Here is a 20,766-nt window from a genome sequence, read left to right as displayed (position 1 = left end):
AAAACTCACATGGACCGACCAATCCATCATCCACTTTAACATCTCCAGCCTTTGCACAATCAGCAAAAAGATGGCCGGCGCTCCCCCACCGCAGCTGGAGCAAAGTTTATGAGACCCGCTGGACGGATACCTTCAACACCTCCAACCCAGCCATCGCCACCAGCCTAGAACAGGAAATTAATAACTTCAATGCCTGGATCACCAACTGCGCAGACAGCTTTGCCCCCATCAAGTGCAATAAAAAACAGAAGATCCTTTAAAATGGCCAGCTGGCACACCCAAGAACTCAGAACAGCAAAACATGACAGCAAACAGCTGGAGAGATGACGCACCAGCAAGAACACCCCTGACAAGGCAGTCTTAAAGGCCTCCTTCAACATCTACCACCACTTGCTGAGGGAAATCAAGAAGACAGCCCTAGCCGCATGCTTCGAAACCAGCACCAAGAACAGGAAGGAACTTTTCAACATTGTGAAGGAGTTGTCTAACCCAGCTGGCAGCATAAACAACATCACACACTCACAAGAGCTCTGCGACAACCTCGCTGACTTCTTCGATGACAAGATCACAACCATATACAGAAACTTTGAACCCCAACCTACACCCATGAACTTCCTTGACTGTCACGTCCTCACTGCAACAGACACGAACCACAGACTGACCACTTGGAACCAGCTCTCCACCCAGGACACCGCTTCCATCAAGAAATCCATCCATTCAGGAGCTCCCACACACCAACTCACGACACACGTGGAACAAAAACAGCTACTTGACGCCTCCAAAACCGGTTTCCTTAGCAATCACAGAACCAAGACTGCCCTGATCACAGCCACTGATGACATCCGAACCCTCCTCGACCAAGGAGACACAGTAGCTATGATCCCCCTTGACCTCTCCGCAGCCTTTGACACCGTATCCCACCACACGCTGATCAAAAGACTCCACCACATCTGCATCCAAGATAATGCACTCAGATGGATCATCTCCTTCCTCAATGGAAGGAGGCAGAGGGTCACCTACCACCTTCGAACCCAAGGATATAGTCTGTGGTGTCCCCCGGGGCTCTTCCCTCAATCCTAAGCTCTTCAACGCAAAAATGGCCCCACTGGCCAACATCGTCAGATCCAATGGTCTCAACATAAAATCCTACCCAGACAACCCCAACTCATCCTCTCACTCACCGATGATCCTATCATCACCAGGATCAACTTCCACAGATGCATGACAAGTGTCGCCGACTGGGTGAAGAACAACTGCTTGAAGCTGAACACAGACAAGACGGAAAACTGATCTTCGGCAACAACAGCAACCCAAGGAACAACTCCTGGAGGCACCCAGATCTGGTACCTGCACCCAGAAACTTCAGAATCATCACTGATAAGCTGATCATGAAATCACTGTTCAACACAGTCTCCTCTGCCCGCTTCCTCACTCTGCGCATGCTTAGGAAGATCTTAAAAGGACTACTCCTGCACACAAGACCGTGACACGGGCCCTCAACACCTCCTGACTGGACTATGGCAACGTCCACTATGTAGGAATCACTGCACACCTCTTACAGAGACTTCAAACTATACAGAACGCCGCAGCCAGTCTCATCCTCTACCTCCCCCGATGAACCCACATCACACCCCACCTCAGGCAACTCCACTGGCTCCATGTAAAGGAGAGGTCAATTCAAGCTGCTGGCCCATGCACACACGACTCTACACAACCAAGACCCGCCTACATTAACCACTGCCTGAACTTCAACCAACCATCAAGAAGCTTACCTTCCGCCTCCCTATCACTTGCCCACACGCCCGGCATTCAGCCGATGCAGAAGTGGAAGATGCTCCTTCTCCTACATCACATCAAATTTCTGGAATAGCCTCCCCAAGCAGCTCTGGACCATCACTTCCAATTCTGGAATTCCAAGAAGCCCTCAAGACCTGGCTGTTCGAATAAAGCTTTCGGGACCTGCAAGTGCTATATACCCTATCGGGTGATTAGCAACGCTATAAAAATCCAGATTTCCTTACAGTGAATATTTATTTATTCATTTGAAATGTTATATACAGCGGACACATTCAAGTTGCCATCAACGCACTTTACATTTGATTGACAATTATGAACTTTTGTGAGAAACCCATAGATGCAATTTAAAAACACATTTATCTAGTCAAGTTGGTATAAACACTGACAAAAAATAACTATGTGAATCAGATACAAGTGTTTTCATAGAGACAATGATGGGCTTCCCTGGTGAAGGGGTTGGATGAATTAAACTCATTAGCATATGGTAATTTACTAGGAAAAGATTGGGTAATTTTTGAGCAAGGCCTATGGATTTAAAGATCTCAGCAGTGGCAAATCAGCACTGCAGTGCGAGTTTATAGTGAAATTCTATCAGTTGCATAAAGAATTATTTAATTCCTTTCTTGTATTTTGGGATTTCCAGCACAAGTTGTTTGTCCCTGAGATTTCAGTTTTGTACTAGGATGTTCTGTTTCTGTACTAGTTAGGTTGGGCCGTTATAGTGTCGGGTTTTATAGGTTATGTACACCATCCTCAGTAAGACGCGTTTGTCCGTTGGAAGAGTCGAGAGACCTTTGTTAGATGTTGGTCTTTTGTTATTTTACAAATTTTTAATTAAGGCATTGATCTATATAAGGAAGATTTTGTAAGGACTGTCTAAACGTAGTGGCAACAATAAAAACAATCCAAGAGTACCTCTTTCTGTGGTCAAAGCCAACATTGCAAAAACCTGCAACTCATGGTCAACAAACCAAAGCCTTCATAGTTCCTCTACTCTCTTTACCGCAGTCGACAGTACCTTTAAAAATCATAGAAGAGTAGGGTATGAGGAGACCAGCACTAAAACGTAATGTTAGGTTAGAGGCAGCTTCAATATCAGGAACAAAACAATTGTTTCCAACTTTTGTGGGCATCCTGGGCTAAGGGCATTGTCCCAAGCCCACTTACACATGCCCTTCTTGAAAAAACGAAGTGCAGACTCATGATTATTGACCTTAGTGGTCATCCTTCCATAACCTAGCAAGATCTTGAAAGGAGGAACAAAGGCTGTTACAATAAACAAATCTTCCAGCTGCAAAATCAACAGCTGCAGTTCAGAGACATAAGCAATGTTAGAATACAGGCATAGGAGCAAACGTCAAAGTTAATAGCCTCAGTGAAGGATGCCAATCCACTTTAAGACTCCTCCAACTCTGAGCTGCATACAATATGATACTCCTCAAAAGACAGAAATAATGTGACTGAGAATGCAGAATGGATTTAAAATAGGTATGTTTCTTCCTCCCCAACCTAAGCCACATAGCACTGATTGGATTATGGATTTGTCATTAGGTAGGGGGCCATGAGAAGTGGGCTTGTCAGCAAATAAATGGGTACAGCCGAGCCAAAGCAAGCAGGGGTCTGGCATGACACAAGCATTTATGAAAAATAATTGTTCACTTACAGAAATTCAGAAAGAACATGCCCAGAAGACCACGGATGATCCATTCAGTTAACAAAACACACTGTATAAACGTTTACTATTATTAATATCTATGTAGTTACATTATTTTCATTTTAATATATGGATTCTGCAATCTTGTATAAAAACCTGTCTCCAATTCCTTTTATAATAGGTGACTTGTGACACACCCAATCACTTATTATCAAGAAAGAACATAACCGCTCAACTGTAATAACATTATCAGTTGAGTTCTGACATCACAATACCTGCTGCCAGAACCAGCAGCTAAGAAGGAAGGTCAGGTCAGGTGTTGGAACAGAATTAAAGCAGCTGTTAAAAGAAACAAGCATTTGCAATGCAATAGGTCTTGCATTAGTTAAATGCAGAGCTATTGGCGACAGTTACCTTTTTCAGGGTGAGCACTAGGCTGTATACTCTATGTGCAGTGCATTAACATGTGGGTCAGTGCGAGTAGAACCTATGTTTACGCGAGTCTACATCTTTAAATACCTGGAATGCTGAAAAGACTTGCACGCTCAGGAAACATCACCCGATTTAATGCTATACACGCTCTTTTTCTACGGGAGCCATTTCAAAGGGACTAAAACACGAGGAAGAAATTACGCAAAGTGCAGACTGTAAATAGAAACAAAACAAAAAAAAGAAAAATCAAACCTTATGATCAGGTCCCAGAAAGCACAGCTCGCTGCGCGACGGTAAAGCGGGTAGAGAGTGTCTTTAGAAGACAAAACTTATAAAGATGCTGGATGTGGGGAGGGGAGAGAGCCCTGCTCACTTTGTCACATATGAAGGAGCCAACGCTGCTGCCATTGTTAAACGGGAATCGCGTCGCGCTGATTTTAAAAACAATTGTTTGGTACACGGATCCACGCATTACTAATTCCATTAGAGACGGCTGATACTAGAAACTTTTAAGCGAAAATCAGCCTAATGAGCAGCACGCTGGCAGAGGAGATCACGTCAGAACAGTTTGCAGATGTCTGAAGCGCGGCCGCCTTTGTTAAAGTGCAAACAGGATGTTTTCTCTGCGGTCTTGCCAGCATTGGTGAAAGTGACCTGTTCTGTGGCCACTGGCCATTAGTAAATGCTGTGCTTTATTACGTGGAAGAATCAATGCAACCATGCAATCAGTTTTTATGAATGGGACCTTAAACTCTGATTAATTAGGGCCTCTGTAGCAGGCAAAACCTAAATTTTATGGCAAGACCGGAGGCTCCTATTATGCTTTCTTTTCTTGCTTTATTCCAATAGCAGCAAGATAAAACTACTGTACCCAGAAGGCTTGGAGAAACAACTACCAGCCAATGGGAAACAAAGAAGCAAATACTGACCAATCACATCATGGATAATAGTATAAGGTGTATCGTGACTGCAAACAGCCCTCTTTTCTTGCTGCTCGCAGTCAAGATAAGTACCTTTTTCTGTTATATGCATTAATTTGAAGTACTTTTGGTATTGTTCGGTTTAAACTGTATTACTGGCCTGTGTAGCGCAACTTCGTTGCTCCCGTTTCTTCGCGCTCTCACACGCGTATAAATCTTTCAGTTTTCGCTCCCCCCGCGCCCTGCACGCTTTGCCTGCCCCTCGCGCGCCTCTCTCACCGGTCCCTGCCTCAACTGTGGCGCAGCACTCCAGACCGGCTCCTCAGCTCGACGCGCTGTTACCGGCTCCTCTTCACGCTTTGTTCTTCATTCCCTCAGGCATATTTCACACGCCCCCTAAGGGGAGGGGTTTCTTCTTTTTCATACGCCCACTCCTTTTTTCCTCACATTAACCCTTTCTTGTCAGGTTTTGAGCAGGTTCCCAGTTTTTGCTCACAATGCAGGTTTCTAATGAGCCTCATGACAATGAAGGGGACGAGTTCAAAGAGGATTTGAGCTCTTTTATTAATTCCTCAGTGGAGACTGCTGTCGAAGCTTCTATGAAGCGGTTTTCTAAGACTATGGAGAACTCTCTCTTAAGTGTCATGACCAAAGCAATGGCCCAATCTGCGGGGGATAGCAGAAAACTTACAGTGGTACACTCCAAGGTTTCTTCTTTGGCGTCAAAAGTGGTTGGTGAGTCTTCCTCACATATGACAGAGGACGTGGTTCCTCCCAGGCCTCCTATTCAGGAGGGGTTAAAAAGTGTAGCTGGTAAACGTAAGGCTAAGTCCAACAACCCGGAGGTACCACAGAAATTGGTCATTTCAACAATTTACGACACAGATGATGATATGGGTGACGCCACTGACCTTGATGATATTTTTGATATTGTAAATCCTTCTTCCCCTCCTAAGAAATTAAAACTGGACGCTTTTGCATCGGAGCCGGTGCTGGATCCTGAGGGTACCCCTCTTTTTGACCCTGCTTCTATCAGGCATCCTAATTCTACCGAATGGTTCCCTATTGACCATGTCGGAGAGTATATAACCTCCAGACTTCGTCTCCCTTTGGACAAAACTGTCCGGGCTAAATTAAAGTCCGAGTGTCCCAAGCCCTCTCTCCCTTCTCACATAACTTCTACCCCTGCCATTGATCAACCCCTCCTCACTTTCTTCTCGAAGTTTGGCAAGGATCCGCGCAAAGGCGTGGACAAAGCTTGGTCTTCCTGCCAAGACAAACTGCTTGATTTGGTGGGCCCACTGGCCCGCATATTTGATTTAGCTGAAACAGCTCGCCTGGATGGCACGGACCTTAATCCAGAGGAGATTTCGCTGTGGGTCCAACACGCCTTTTGTCTCCTGGGCAATACTAATGCGGCCTTGACTCATGAGCGCCGCAAAGGTCTCTTAATAAAGTTAGATCCCAAGCTTGCCAACCTTGCCCCCCTTGATCCTGGTGTCAAGGCTGATGGTCTTCTCTTTGGAGACTCGTTAGTAAAAGACTTAAATCGGTTCGTCACCACCTTTGCCTCCTTGGACAAGGCGCAGCAATCCATCAAGAAGGTCTTTCCTTCTCGGGTTTTTGGCAGGGCCGGAAGAGGCAGGAGCCGCTCTACCGGCCGTGGTTTCCAGTCCCAAGGCTCCCGTGGTGCCTTCAACTCCAACCAGCAGGATTTCAAGCCCCAATTTTACCCCCAAAGAGGTCGAGGTTACAGAGGCAGGGGCCAACGTGGCTTCCGCCACAACAACAACAATTCCCAACAAGGTGAGTGCAGTTATTCCTGTGGGGGGTCGTCTAGCCCTTTTCCTGCACAGATGGCAGTCTCTCACTGCAGATCCATGGGTTCTCGACACCGTCCAAGGTTATCGTATCGAGCTTTACGCTCCTCCTTTTCAACATGTTCTTCCTTCTCCTCTAGTGTTCTCAACCGAAATGTCCCTGCTAGTCACCTCGGAAATACAGGCACTTCTCTCCAAAAGAGCTATTCTAGTTTCCCCCTTCGATCCCTCAGGCTTCCTCAGCACGCTTTTTCTCGTTCAAAAGAAGAACAAGAAGATGAGACCGGTGATCAATCTCAGATTCTTCAATCAGTTCGTGGTTTATCGTCACTTCAAAATGGAGACGATCCTTCACTTACGAGACACTTTGCGTCTAAACGATTGGATGGTCCGCATAGATCTCCAAGATGCTTATCTATCTATTCCTATTCACGAATCGCACACAAAGTTCCTCCAATTTCAATGGCAAAACGTCACTTATCGTTTTCAATCTCTGCCCTTCGGACTTTCTTCAGCACCCTGGTGCTTCACAAAGGTAATGAGACCTGTCGTAGCTTATCTACGATCTCTGGGGATCAGACTCATCATTTATCTCGACGACATTCTCCTCATGAATCTAGACAAATCGGCATTATTGAACGATCTCAACACTACACGTCCTCTTCTTCTCGAATTAGGTTTTCTTCTCGAATTAGGTTTTCTCCTCAATCTAGAAAAGTCTTCTCTCATCCCGACTCAGAGCATGGAGTTTCTGGGCTTCCGTGTAGACTCCCCCCTGGCTTCCCTGTTTCTTCCTCAATCCAAGATCTCCACGATTCAAACGGATATTTCCCAGGCTCTGCGCCGTCCACTCATTTCTCTCAGAACTCTGGCGAGAATAGTCGGCCTTTTATCGGCCTCCATTCAGGCTATCTTCCCAGGTCCCCTCCATTATCGCGCTCTTCAGCGCCTAAAGATCTTCGGCAAGGTCTCGCTTATTCCGATCAAATAGAATTAGATCTCGAATCTCACCTGGAACTGCAATGGTGGTTAAACCATTTGGAGGCCTGGAACGGCCGAACCATCTTCGCTTCCGCCCCAGATCTTGTATTAGAATCCGATGCAAGTCTGACGGGTTGGGGCGCCCGTTGTGGACCAATATCGACTGGCGGTACATGGTCAAAAGAGGAGTCCAAATTGCACATCAACTGTTTAGAGATGCTTGCAGGTTCCTTTGCAATCCAGAGTCTAGCAAAAGACAGAGTAAGTTGTACCATCCTTCTACGCATGGACAATGTTTCTGCGGTTCGTTATATAAACCATCTCGGTGGCACAAAATCAAAGGCTCTGGCAGATCTAGCAAAAAGCCTTTGGGAATTTTGCCTTTCTAACAGACTATCGCTCTCCGCGGAATACCTCCCAGGAGATCTCAACGCTGTGGCCGATTGGCATTCTCGCTTCCTCCGGGATTCCAGCGACTGGAAGCTTCTTCCCTCCGTGTTTCTCTCCCTCTCTCAGTTGTGGGGTCCTTTCTCAATAGACCTCTTTGCTTCCCGTCTCAATTCCCAGTTGCCTCATTTTTTCAGTTGGCGTCCGGATCCTTTGGCTCTGGCGACCGATGCCTTTCCTCCAAGATTGGTCCCTTCACCTCAATTATGCCTTTCCTCCTTTTCTGTTGATCAACAGGGTCTTATCGCAGGTACGTCGCCAGATGACATCTCTGGTAATAGTAGCTCCCTTTTGGCAGTCCCAGATTTGGTTCCCGTCTCTCCTGGAATTGGCGGTAGACTTTCCCGTCCTTCTCTCTCCTTTCCCCAATCTTCTCTCGGATCCTCAGGGCAATCCCCATCCTTTAATGGTCAACCAGTCTCTGACGTTGTCCGCCTGGAAAATTTCCAGCCTTCCCCTTCTGATTTCGTCATTTCACAGGAAGCTTCAGTCTTTATTAGTCGAGCATGGGCCCCTGGCACCTCCAAGGCTTACAAGTCCGCCTGGTCTCTTTGGTCAAGCTGGTGTCTGCAGAAATCTGTCGATCCCGTTTCAGCCTCTTTAAATTTTATGGTTAACTTCTTAGCCTCTGAGGCTAGCTCGGGTAAATCCTATCGTACCATCAACCTATATAGATCTGCCATTTCACTCAATCATACCCACATTGATGGAAAACCTGCGGGGGCGCATCCCTTGGTATGCAGACTATTAAGAGGAATTCGTTTTTCAAAACCGCCTTTGGCTAAGTATTCTAGTTTATGGGATGTCAATTTGGTTTTACAGTTGTTTTCTACATGGCCTGATAACTCGGCTCTTTCATTAAAAATGATTTCAGCTAAACTTACTATGTTATTATGTTTAATTTCCATTAAACGCGTATCTGATGTGAAAGCCTTAGAGGTTTCTTCTAGACAGTTTACTCCTACTGGTGTAATGTTTCATATTCATAAACGTACCAAGACCAATTTACAGTCTGTGTTCTATCCCTATTTTCCCTCCAATCCCAAATTGTGTGTAGGTCAATGTTTAAAAGTTTATGAAAGTAAGACCTCTGCTCTCAGGACTTCCTCCAGCTCCCAACTCCTTATTTCTTTTCGTAAACCCTTTCATCCTGTTTCTGCTGCTACCTTGGCCCGTTGGGTTCGTTGGGTCATGTCCCTGGCCGGTATTGACGTCTCCGTTTTCGGAGCTCATTCCACTAGAGGAGCCATGGCTTCTAAAGCCTTTTGGGCTGGCTCCCGTCTGGAGGATATCCTGAAGTCAGCAGATTGGTCTAATGATTCAGTGTTCCGTACTTTTTATTGCAAACCTGTTCTTACTGCTTCTTCTATGGTGGTTGATATGCTTTAAACAAGCATAATAGGAGCCTCCGGTCTTGCCATAAAATGTAGATTTTCCTAATAATTTATGACGGAAAGTCTTAATTTTATTAAAGACACGGAGGCGAGTATTATCCCGCCACAACACTTCTAACTGGTGTTCTCCCTCCCCACAGGAACTCCAGCGCTGCCACCGGCATCATCCTGAGGTCCTCAGGGATTCTATCAAGATCATTCCTTCTGATACGGCACCTTCTGTCCTTGGACTGGATCTTCTCTCCGACTCTCCTCCGGTGGTCTTCGGAAAATAACTTTTTACGTGGACTTTGACTTTTTGCATTTTGTTCTCTGTTTCTCCTTTATTTTTCCATACTCCATGATTGCTCGCATAAGAAAAGAGGGCTGTTTGCAGTCACGATACACCTTATACTATTATCCATGATGTGATTGGTCAGTATTTGCTTCTTTGTTTCCCATTGGCTGGTAGTTGTTTCTCCAAGCCTTCTGGGTACAGTAGTTTTATCTTGCTGCTATTGGAATAAAGCAAGAAAAGAAAGCATAATACTCGCCTCCGTGTCTTTAATAAAATTAAGACTTTCCGTCATAAATTATTAGGAAAATCTACATTAACTATCACTTACTGTACTATGTATTTAAACAAAAAACAGAATGTGTAGAATCCAGACAGCACGTAAATTATACATTAAGACATTCCTGCAATTACTTGAATTGTCTCTGTTGAGGCCTTATCAATTTTTTGTTTTGTTTAGCAGTTTCATATAGCACGAACTCGACCCGAGGGTATCATAGCGCTTTACGTGTGCACCGGATGCATTAGACGGACACATTTTTTTTTTAGGCATGGGGAGATTAAGTGATTTGCCCAGATGCTTGAGCCTGCCTCCAGACTCGAACCTGGTTCCATGCGTCAAAGTCTGCCGCTCTGGCCATTAAGCCACACCTCCCCCCTCGTTCAAGATTTCCATTGTTGGCATTCATTAACTACACTGGTATACACAAAAAATAGAAAAAAATAACAGTTAAATCGGGATATTTTGTATAGATTCTGTCCAAAAGATTGTAAACTTTAGAACTGGTACGCTATTCAGAATGATTCAAAACAAGTTGTTTTTGGACTGAACAAGTATCATCTCAACATGTGCTGGCGAGCAAATTCCATTTTCTGTAATACGATGCCGATAACAGCAGTGTCCTGTGTACATAAATTGCACCCTGAAGCTTGTTTACAGCCGAAGAAACACCTTTGCAGCAGTTTTAAATCCGCTCGTAAATTTTGAAAGATGCAGTTAACAGTTTTATATAGCATGAACTCGACCCGAGGGTATCAGAGCGCTTTACGTGTGCACCAGATGCATTAGAGACGGACACATTCTTTTTTTAGGCATGGGGAGATTAAGTGATTTGCCCAGATGCTTGAGCCTCCTGCCAGACTCGAACCTGGTTCCGTGCGTCAAAGTCGGCCGCTCTGGCCATTAAGCCACACCCCACCCTTGTTCAAGAATTCCATTGTTGGCATCCATTAACTACACTGGCATACACAAACAAGCAATTAACTAAGAGCCGCAATAATAACAAACAACAGGGGGAGCGATTGCGAAAGTGAAAGCGATCGCTATGGGAAAACCAACACGCCCGCGAGTGGTGCGCACGCGCCACAGCGAGCCATGTGGTTTCAATTAACCTGTCCGTGTCTGGGCACGATAATTGAAACCACATGGTCGGCGGTGTGCGTAATAGCCACCAATAGGCCATGGGCGGAGCAATGCGCCCACCTTTGGCCAATTACGTGCGGTCTTTAATTAAAAGACGCACACAAAGGCCAATAGCGTGGCCCAAATGGAAAAGCACACGCATGTGCGATTCCAAGGCGATTTTGAAACCCCGTACAAGAGGTCTCTCGCTGCGCAAGCACTGCTGCGCACTGCAACGCTAGGCGCGAGACCTAAAAAGGAAGCATGGCTTTAATCGTTTCTGGCGGTAGTGATAAGCAGAAAGGAGATATTTATGGCAACATGTTATTTTTTGCACTCCTTAGGTAATTATGGAATAGTCATCTTTCAAACGCGCCTTTTTTTTAAAATTACTTGCATGAAACGGATTATAATTAGGGCTCCCTGTTTTATGGTATTTATTTTTTTAACATTTCCGTCTGAATTTATCCATATTTATTTTTGGGCCATTTTATCTGTACTTAGCCATATTTATTTTGTGTATGAATGAAGTTGTAAAACTGCACATTTGACTGATAGACGCGTACTCATCCTTTAATCTGTCGTGATGTAGCTATTTAAGCTGCCAAATATTACAACAAATGTATGTACATGCCATTATTTAAAGAAATTTCATCCTGTTTTTTTATTTCTCATGCTGTCCATCTGCTCAGCTGTTGGGCTACAAATTATGAAAGATAGTATGGAGAGTCACTTGAAAACAGCACAATTTTCTGTATTTATCCATTTTTAAAAATAAATGCAGACAGAAAACAGATTGTTTTCTGTCTGTATTTATCTGTAAAAATCAGTAAACGGACTACAGGGAGCCTGGATTATAATATTTTTTTGCAACAAATATCTAACTGCTTTTTTGATGTGTGTAATTTTGCACTAGAGATTTCATTTTTATGTTTGCAAACATGCTCTCTCATTCATATGAAAGAGCTCCTACGCACAAAGGATTTAAGAGGTTTGTGGGAAAGGTGATTCAGTGATCACATATTATAAGGAATAAAGTACCCCCGCCGTTTGCAAGGATACTGAAAGCCATCTCAGCGTTCCGTAAACTTAGAAAGTAAGTCTGCCTTTGGGCTCCTTTCTCCATACGGTCATGAGGCTCTTTGTTGACTTGTAACATCTTTATAATTTACAACAGAGAGTACTTTATCCCACAGATGTCAAATGGGGCAAATATTTTGTTTTTGCATAGGTCACACACAGATATGAATTATTACTATGTATTCCGAAATTTGGAAGTCAAGTAAAATGAAGAAAACGGATTTGATTAGGATCACACAATTTAGTTGACTACATGTCAGCCATTAGATAACATTCTACTTGGCCAGTTTTAACGCAAAAGCAAAAGGCTCTACGCTTAGTCGTCTTTCAAAACCTAAAATAGTACATGGATTTCCATGAGGCCTACTTGATATTGCCTGTACAAGTAAAGTCTATAAACAGTCAATATGTAACTTGTTCTTGCTTGAACGTAATACTGGCGATTCCAGGTTCGCGGCCGTGACTTGTATAACTCCAACCCTTCCGAAAAGTAAACTGACATATATAACTTTGAACCCTATTAACGTATTTTTAAGAGCGGTGAATAGGTATATCCAAAAGCTCCGGATCTAGAAAAATAACGATGGTAATCAGCAATTTGCCTCAAACCGTGGAAGGGAAGAATCAACAGAGGAGGGGTTTAGCTGCATCACTTATCTTCGTTGTCTTGACATTTTCTACAATATGAAAAGAAGAGGTTTTATAAACGTTTTCCGGTTGTTTCGTTGTAAACTGCTTCACTCGAGATAATCTGCTCCAAAGGCAATACCCGCTTCTCCCTCTCACATCTGACAATCCCTAGCCCCTCCCCAACACTTTACCAGAACACCGTCCTTATCTACGCTACATTTCAAACCTACACGCAACCCACCAGTTCACCAAATCCAGACACGTTTCCCTCAACACACACACAAACGCCCAGCGTACACTCTTTCCCCTACACCCTGCACAGAGAGCCATTCAGACATATCTAGTATACCGCAATCCGCTCCATGCACGTTGCATTTCACCAGTTACATTTGTAACGAGGTCATTCCAAAAATTAAAAGGAGTTCCCATTTGATTATTACCACGGCATGCCCTGAAGGGGATCTTAGCGCAAAACGCCACTTAACATCATTCTAATTGTAGGAAAAGCGCCTTCGCCTTTGTCATGATTCTTCAATGACATGCATGCGGTATCTGCCTCCCCCCCCGCACCTTCGGGCCATCGCTCCCTGCCTCACCGGTCTTGGTGCAACACCGGGTCCGCCCCGGTGTCTCCTCCCGGATCCACGCGGCTAGTCTCCTGACAACTTTGAGATAACTCAGTGCAGATCCTCTACATAGGGGCAGCCATATTCAGCCGCCCATCCCCCCAAACATAGGCCGCCCCTTTAACTCTTAAAGGGATGGTGCGTTTAGCAACTGTTATGACAAACGTCGCAGCCATCTTGGGTCTGGTGTAAAGAGCTTCAAATAATGAAATTACCACTCTTTAGCATAATTTAAGACGGGAACTTCGAGGGCAGTGTTTCGAACTGATTAATTTATAGCTTCCGTCTTTTGATGCAATTGTACCGCTTCAAAGGCAAGGTAAAAGTAATCAAAAAAGCGATTTTACCACAAAAGTTACATTTTGCACGAACAGTCGAAGTCGAGTGTGGAAATAGGGACCATGCATGCTCACAATTCATTTTAAAAGTAGGAGGTTTTGAAACCAAAAACTGGGAATAGACATTTCTTGAAATAGAGGATTTTTTTTTTTTTTTTTTAAAGTCATTTGTGAGCTAAAAATTCTGGAATCTTCCGCCTGAATCTGGTCTTTAGGCATGTATAGGGAGCTGCTACTGTGATGGTGAGCGAGCTACCCTAACTGCTTGCTTCTGCAGGTGCACACCTTAAACACAATCAACATCACTACTGGGACTGGCTTAGAGCGGATCAGCTTTCGGTTATTTATCCTATCCCCTGGACGCGCCAGGCCGTGTCACTACGCATATAGTAGAGACCGAGTGGCTCACAACATCCCTTCCCACTTATAGAAAATGAGCTGCTCGTACGTCGTACCGAATATGCATTATCCCAAAGTCTTTCATTGGGGAGGCCGATTGCGCCTCAGGTTAGTGCTAACTCTAGGCGGCCCCCAAGGGTTCGTTCATTTTAGGAGAGTCTCAGGTCAGTGCCCTGGCTTTTAGCAATGATGATCCGGGACTAGGATTAGGCCGATCCCGGGGATCGGCGTCAGGAATACCCCCCTCTTCCCTTTGGGTTCCCTGGCATGAGCGTCTCCCTTTCCTCCACCACTGACTGGGCTGTCAGGCGGCCACTTTTCTGAACCACAAGATATTTCGAGTGACTGTCTCTTCTCCTCGGTGGGCAGATTCCAGAGTTCCTAAACGGACCTCACTCACTGACCATTTCCCCCCTCGCATATGGTGTTGGGAATTTCCATCCAGGATATCTGTCCCTGATTAGGACTTGGGGCCAGATGTCAGACGGATTTTTGCATGCGAAAATGGGTTTTAGACCCGTTTGCGCTTGAAAAAAACCTGTGGCCCTTGTACTAACCTTATTGTGCGAGTCGGTAATTAAATAGTGACTCGCAAAATATGGTTAGAAATCGCTAATAGGAAGGGGCGTCCCTTCCTAATAGCAAGTCTGAACCCTATGTAAGAATGTTTTGCGACCTCTATTGCGAATGGGTGCGCAAATATTTTTTCAGAGTAGGCAGTTGTCCCAGGGACCGTTGCCTGCCTTTAAAAAACAAGCATTTGCAATGCAACAGGTCTCGCATTTACGTGAGTTGAAGCTATAGGTATTGTAAATGACAATTGGCAAGCTAAAAGGGCCATAACCTTCCAATTCTACGGCTCAAATGAGAAACCAGCAATATTGGATTCCAGGGTACACACAGTGGCATAACATAGGCCCCCACAGCCCCCGATGTGTGCTCCCCCCCCCCCCCCGCACCAAGCTCCAGGGGGCCCTATCAGCACAGTACTCTGGATGGAGAGCTCCCGATTGAGTCTGGAGGGTGGCCCTCCACATACCTTGCACGGGGTTCCCCTGAAGTTTAATTACGCCAGTGGGTACACAGGTCTAAAATCATAAACAAAACCAGTACACACTTAATATGATGAAAGTATTGAAAGGACTTAGCATAAAGCTTACAAATATGACCACCCATGTGCACGCAACAACGGGGAAACGGCCACTACAACGCAGCAGTTTCCATGCATGACCATAACCATGCATGCATTACAACGCATGCGTGGTTAAAAACGAAAAGCCTTCATCACGCATACCTTTACTACGAGATTTGTAGTAAAGGCATGTGTGCTAAAGTTAAAAGAAAAAATAGGGAGGGGTTGGGGGGATCTCCCCCCCAAAAAAGCGTGGGATTAAAAAAGCGGGCTTGGGAGGCACCCCCCTAAATAAAATATAAAAAACACGCACATGTTTACATCATTTAAAGAAAGAGATGTGGAGGCAATAAGCGTCGATAGGGGAAACGGAAGGACACTTCCGCTTCCTCTTAACGACGTGCAATGTCACGAAGGAAGATCGAGGAGAGGAGAGGTAAGGGGGAATGAGGGGGTGGTGTCGCACAGGGGTAAATTTAAAGGGTATGTAATTAGTGTGATATCCTTTAACATGAAAATGCCATGAACATGCATAATTTAACAACGAAAATCGCTGTAAAATTATGCATGTAAAAGGCATTTTCGTGGTAAAGGATATGTGTGGTGAAGGCATTCGCGTTGTAACGCATGCGTGGTAAAGGCATGCGTTACTACGGAATGCGTTGTAAAGTCATACAACCGCAACAACGGCCATCTATGAATGGTTTTCATGAAAAAAATCCAAATCAAAGATGGCCACCTGCTGATATTGGCTTTACCAATGTAAGTAAACAAGCATTGGCAAAGCGGGTTTAGGCAGGCGTGGAGTGGTATCATTTGGGGAGAATGAATAAAGGACACCACATGAGCAAGGGGTAGTAAAACGGGAAGAGATAGTGAAGGGGTGGCAGGGAGACAGGGTGAAGCAAGTATAGCGAGAGAGTTCAGAGGTGTCAGAAAGAGCATCTGGCACCAGAGAGAGGGAATGGAAAGAGAGAAAATAGTCACTCTTGTGTCGGAATGCGAAGACACATAAGAGGGGGAAGGACACAGAAACAGCTGATAGAATGATGTAAAAAAGCCAGTTGCCTGTGGGCTGACCTAGGATGTAATTGTAAATGTCTCAAGCTAATGGCTGAAAGAGAAACTATAGACAAAGCAAATGGTTTGAACTGGCTGGCCCAAAGCCAAATCTAACTGTAAGTCAAATTATTAGATACAATAGGTTTTGCAAGTGAAAACAGGTACATGTTGGTTAGTCAATCAAAAACAGGTACAGATGTCTTTCATCAAGACCTAAAAGAGAACCCGCAGTTCCTGTCCACTACATCATGTCACTTTGTTGAGTGTCTATTCATTTTATATTTTAACACCATTAATTGCCTTGCACGCAGACCCCCTGGAATTATGCATCAAGGGAGCAGCAAATTTTGCAGCAGGGTTGATAAATTATGCAACAAGAAAAGGCAAATTATGTTGCAAAATGTGGTACAATTTCCTATAGTATTACTTCTTCATTTTGTAACTTTTACACATGTTAATATTGTCTGGGCAAATATTTTACCTCATTAGTACTAGTTGAACAACCAGATACAAAAACAAGCATTTGCACTGCAATAGGTCTCGCATTAATGAAGGTTTGAGCTATTGAGCTATTGGCGTTGCAAATAATGCTGCAACACCAATAACTCAAACTTTCAGTAATGGAAGACCTATTGCAAAGCAAATGCTTATTTTAAATGAGCTGCAGCTGCGTCCTGACCAGGCTGCTCACTCTTGCCCCCTTCCAAACACCGACAACAAGCACTGGCAAAGCCAGCAGGTTAAGCCTTCATAGCACTTTTTTTGTTTTACATTAGGCCATGTTTCACAGAAACCCAACTGCTATGCAATATGTAAAAATAAAAAAATTGCTAAACCCAATAGATTTCATTTTGGTGAAACCTATTAGCAAGTTGGCAGGTATGATGGTGTGAGTGAACTTGTTCTCCCTGTTCAGCAGGAAGCCACTATACCGGAGCAAGGGCTTTAAGTGGAATGAAAAAACTTGGGGGTTGCTCTCAAAGGGGCGTGGTCGATGTAATGAAGGGAGTGGCTTAAAAACACAAACTAAAAATCCATGCTTAGCATAGTGTGTCACCCCACGGGTATTTTGCTGCTTCGTCATTACATCCATATTCAACAAGTAACATTACACCTAAAACAAGCCAGGACTACTGGCTTTGTCAATGGTTGTTAGTTGCATAAGATAAATAAGCAACAACTATGGCTTCAATGTACATAATTTTGAAAATGCAAGCATCATGCTGCCCCATCCGGTTTGCATTAATCGTCATTGTTTACAGGAATTCAACGGCTATGCAATATGCAAAAAAAATAGCCAAACCCAATAGATTTCATTATGGCGAAAGCTATTACTTTTGCCAATGCAGGTTGTTCAAGTTGGCAGGTATGATGGCCTGAGTGAACTTGTTATCCCTGTTCAGCAGGAAGTCACTATACCGGAGGAAGTGCATCAAGGGGAATGAAAAAACTTGTGGGGGCTCCCAGAGGGGCGTGGTCGATGAAATGAAGGACGTGACTTAAAAACCAAAACTGAAAATCCTTGCTCGGCATAGTGCGTCGCCCCACTGGTATTTTACTGTTTCGTCATTCCATCCATATACAACAAGTAACATTACATCTACTACAAGCCAGGACTATTGGCTTTGTCAATGGTTGTTAGTTGCATAAGATAAATATGCAACAGTGATGGCTTCGATGTACATAATTTTGAAAATGCAAGCATCATACTGCCCCATCAGGTTTGCATTATTCGTCACTGGCTATGTGCCAAGATAACCATATTGACAGATATTGTCCCATCAGGTTTGTCCGTTCAGCAAAGGCCAATAGCCCAAGAGGTGGACCAGCAGCATGCATAACATACCGAAATCATCCTAGAGAGCAGCTGTGCCTGCTCCCATTAAAGCTAATTCTAGTCTAATGATTAACCGCGTTGAGCACACATAACAATATATCATACTTTACATATGGTAATTTTACACCGTGCTTTTGTGGCAAACAGTAATCTAGAGCTTTATATTTGAGAACAACTTGGTTCACAGCAATGGACATTGAATGTAAAAAAGATATAGTCAAACTCCAACACAACGTGACCAATGCATGTCTGGGCTCTATCAGGGCAGCGCTACAGGTGGTCTTCACAGACAACAACAGTCGTTGGGCGAGGTATCTCTTGAGTGCCAAACAAACACTGGGTCCATCAATCGAACCTTCTACAAATATATCATTAACAAAGAGTAGAGTAAAGATCCTGCCAAAAAAGTGTGGAAAGAATATCTCGAGGCAACAGGACCTTGAACGGATCAGATTGGTCCATGGTGCAGAAGGCCTCACCAACTCACATGAAAGCACCACATGCCAGCTTTATTTAAAAGCCGGCCTTGGAAGAAAAGCCCTACAAAATGTTATGAGAGTGAGGCTCTTAACCCTGCCAATACAAGACTACAGAGCCCACTGGAAAAACTGGTCATCAAGTGGCTCCGGCTGCTGCCTGTGTCAATATCACACAGAATCCGCAGAGCATGTCATTTGTTGTTGCCCAGTCTTGCTTTCTCCAAGGCGCTTGTATCTAAGAACCATGTTCATACATCACAGCGTGAGATCATGTAAGGAGGCCTTAAGGCATATTTACACCACCATTGCCCCGATGGAACTGGCACTAATCGGGAAGTTTTACGCGGCAGCTGAAATGCTCATACGAACAGCCAGAGAAGAGTCAGCTGAATAATCCATGTCCCAGCACCCCCGATATTTGTACTTTGCTCACTCCACATTTCAAATTCTGCATATGCTGCCACTAAATGGACTGTTTTTAGTCAGTGTATAGTATTTCTGCTTTTTATACATGTCGTTTTAATCAGAGCTTATGCTTTTAACTTGCACTTTTGTTGTTTCTTTTGTAAAAGATTTTAAATAATCATACAATAAAGGTCTGCTGAGTGCAACTTGGTTCATATCAGAAAACACCAGCGCAAAGAAAACTAGTGTGCTATGTAGTGACATGGTGACAAAAAAATAGCCACTTACCCCATCTTCGACCATCATTCATGGAGAGTGGTGACATGTACAAGTACTACATGTGTATAACATACACTACAATGTGCCCTGCTCTCTGAAAACAGGTATTAATGTCCCCCCAACTCAAATGATTGTATCGACCTTAAAAGGGTGAAAAGCTGATTTTCCCACCCAAAATGCAAAATTGTAATCTTCGGATTGCGAGCGGATATTTACAATGGGAAGGACATCAGATAAGAGCAGCATCTAGTGTTTTCACAACGGATCCATGTTCAGCTTCCTGAAGCTAGTGTTCTTTCTTTTGGGGTTTTAAGACGAGGCACCTTAGCAGATAAGAAAGAGGTCGTAGTGGTGAGCAACCTTTTCAGGTTTAAAGGGCCGTTCTAGAGAGAAACCAGGGAGTGCATTAGCAAGGCCTGCTTGTCTAATATTAATGGAGCTAGCGTGCAGAAGTATACAGGCCGGACTGATTAACCTTCCCATTTAGTAAAGTAGAAAGGGTTTCCGGCCTCCATCAATTGACTCTCCTACATTTTGTCAGTTAAGGCTTTTTGATGAAGTAGGACAAGAAAGTGTGCATGGGGGAGAGGGTGGTGAGGGAAATGACACACATTTCAGCAGGATGCCATGACAATGTATTGAAAAACATAATAGAGTCCATGTTTTAAACATGCGGGGACGGTAGGGATGGGAGTAAGCTTTGAAACAATGGGGGATTTCTGATGTGAAAAACACATTATTTATGCAAACAAAGCACTCACTGCCTTTAGTTTTTTTAAAGCCGCGGAATATACAAATATAATTTTGCAACCGGAGACAAGCTGGACAGTTTTGTAACTGTTGGCAAACTGTGTTTTTAGTGCACCAGAGCTAATGGGGTTCTGCCGGAGGGTACTGTAAAACGGATAAAATCAATTACATGTGTAAACAGCACAGTGCCACAGTCGCCTCTTCCAAATTATAAAGCCAGTTCTGACTGATGCGCAAATGCTGACCCGAGGGCAGATAATCTTCGGACTTGATCCGCAGTTGTAAAAACAATCCGGTGTCCAGCAATGTGGCATTTACCATCTGTTCCCGTGCACGGCAAGCGGTTTCAAGCTCCTTATTATGCCGGACAGCGCCATATCATTGCCTGAGGCGGGTAGTCACCGAGAAAAGGTAGAGTCTTCAAAATAAGCCCTCTGCTGAAATGGAAGGCAAAGTGCCTCTCACTGAAAAGAAACGTCTCTCTTGTGAAACGCGCACCAGAGGAGCCTTTATGCGTGGTGTGTGGTGCTGGAAGTTTTTGCCAACACTGCCCGAAAGTACAGCGCATACAAACAGAAGACAAATTATAATAAAAACTACAGCGGGCCACCAGCAGCTAAGTACAGTG

General features: G+C 44.2%; 2 protein-coding genes across 3 annotated transcripts in view; one reads left to right on the top strand and one right to left on the bottom strand.

Moving 5' to 3' along the window:
- LOC146809736 (uncharacterized) overlaps positions 1-14,111 on the bottom strand; it is a 48,498-nt gene extending 34,387 nt beyond the window's left edge. The window contains exon 1 of one of the 2 annotated variants that reach the window (XM_085616588.1): positions 13,428-14,111. The gene's annotated coding sequence lies outside the window, so the exon portion shown is untranslated. Of the gene's footprint in view, positions 1-13,401 lie in introns of both variants that reach the window. The other variant, XM_085616589.1, reaches the window with a different exon arrangement.
- Positions 5,301-20,766, top strand: part of LOC146809735 (uncharacterized) — a 59,581-nt gene continuing 44,115 nt past the window's right edge. Inside the window, exon 1 of the mRNA XM_085614885.1 lies at positions 5,301-6,609. Coding sequence (XP_085471011.1) covers positions 5,301-6,609 — 1,309 coding nt within the window. The remainder of the gene's footprint in view (positions 6,610-20,766) is intronic.

The sequence above is a fragment of the Triturus cristatus genome, chromosome 7 (genome assembly GCF_964204655.1).
Source record: "Triturus cristatus chromosome 7, aTriCri1.1, whole genome shotgun sequence".
NCBI lineage: Eukaryota > Metazoa > Chordata > Amphibia > Caudata > Salamandridae > Triturus > Triturus cristatus.
The sequence above is the reverse complement of the archived record's forward strand: the minus strand, read 5'-3'. Positions and strand labels throughout refer to the sequence as shown.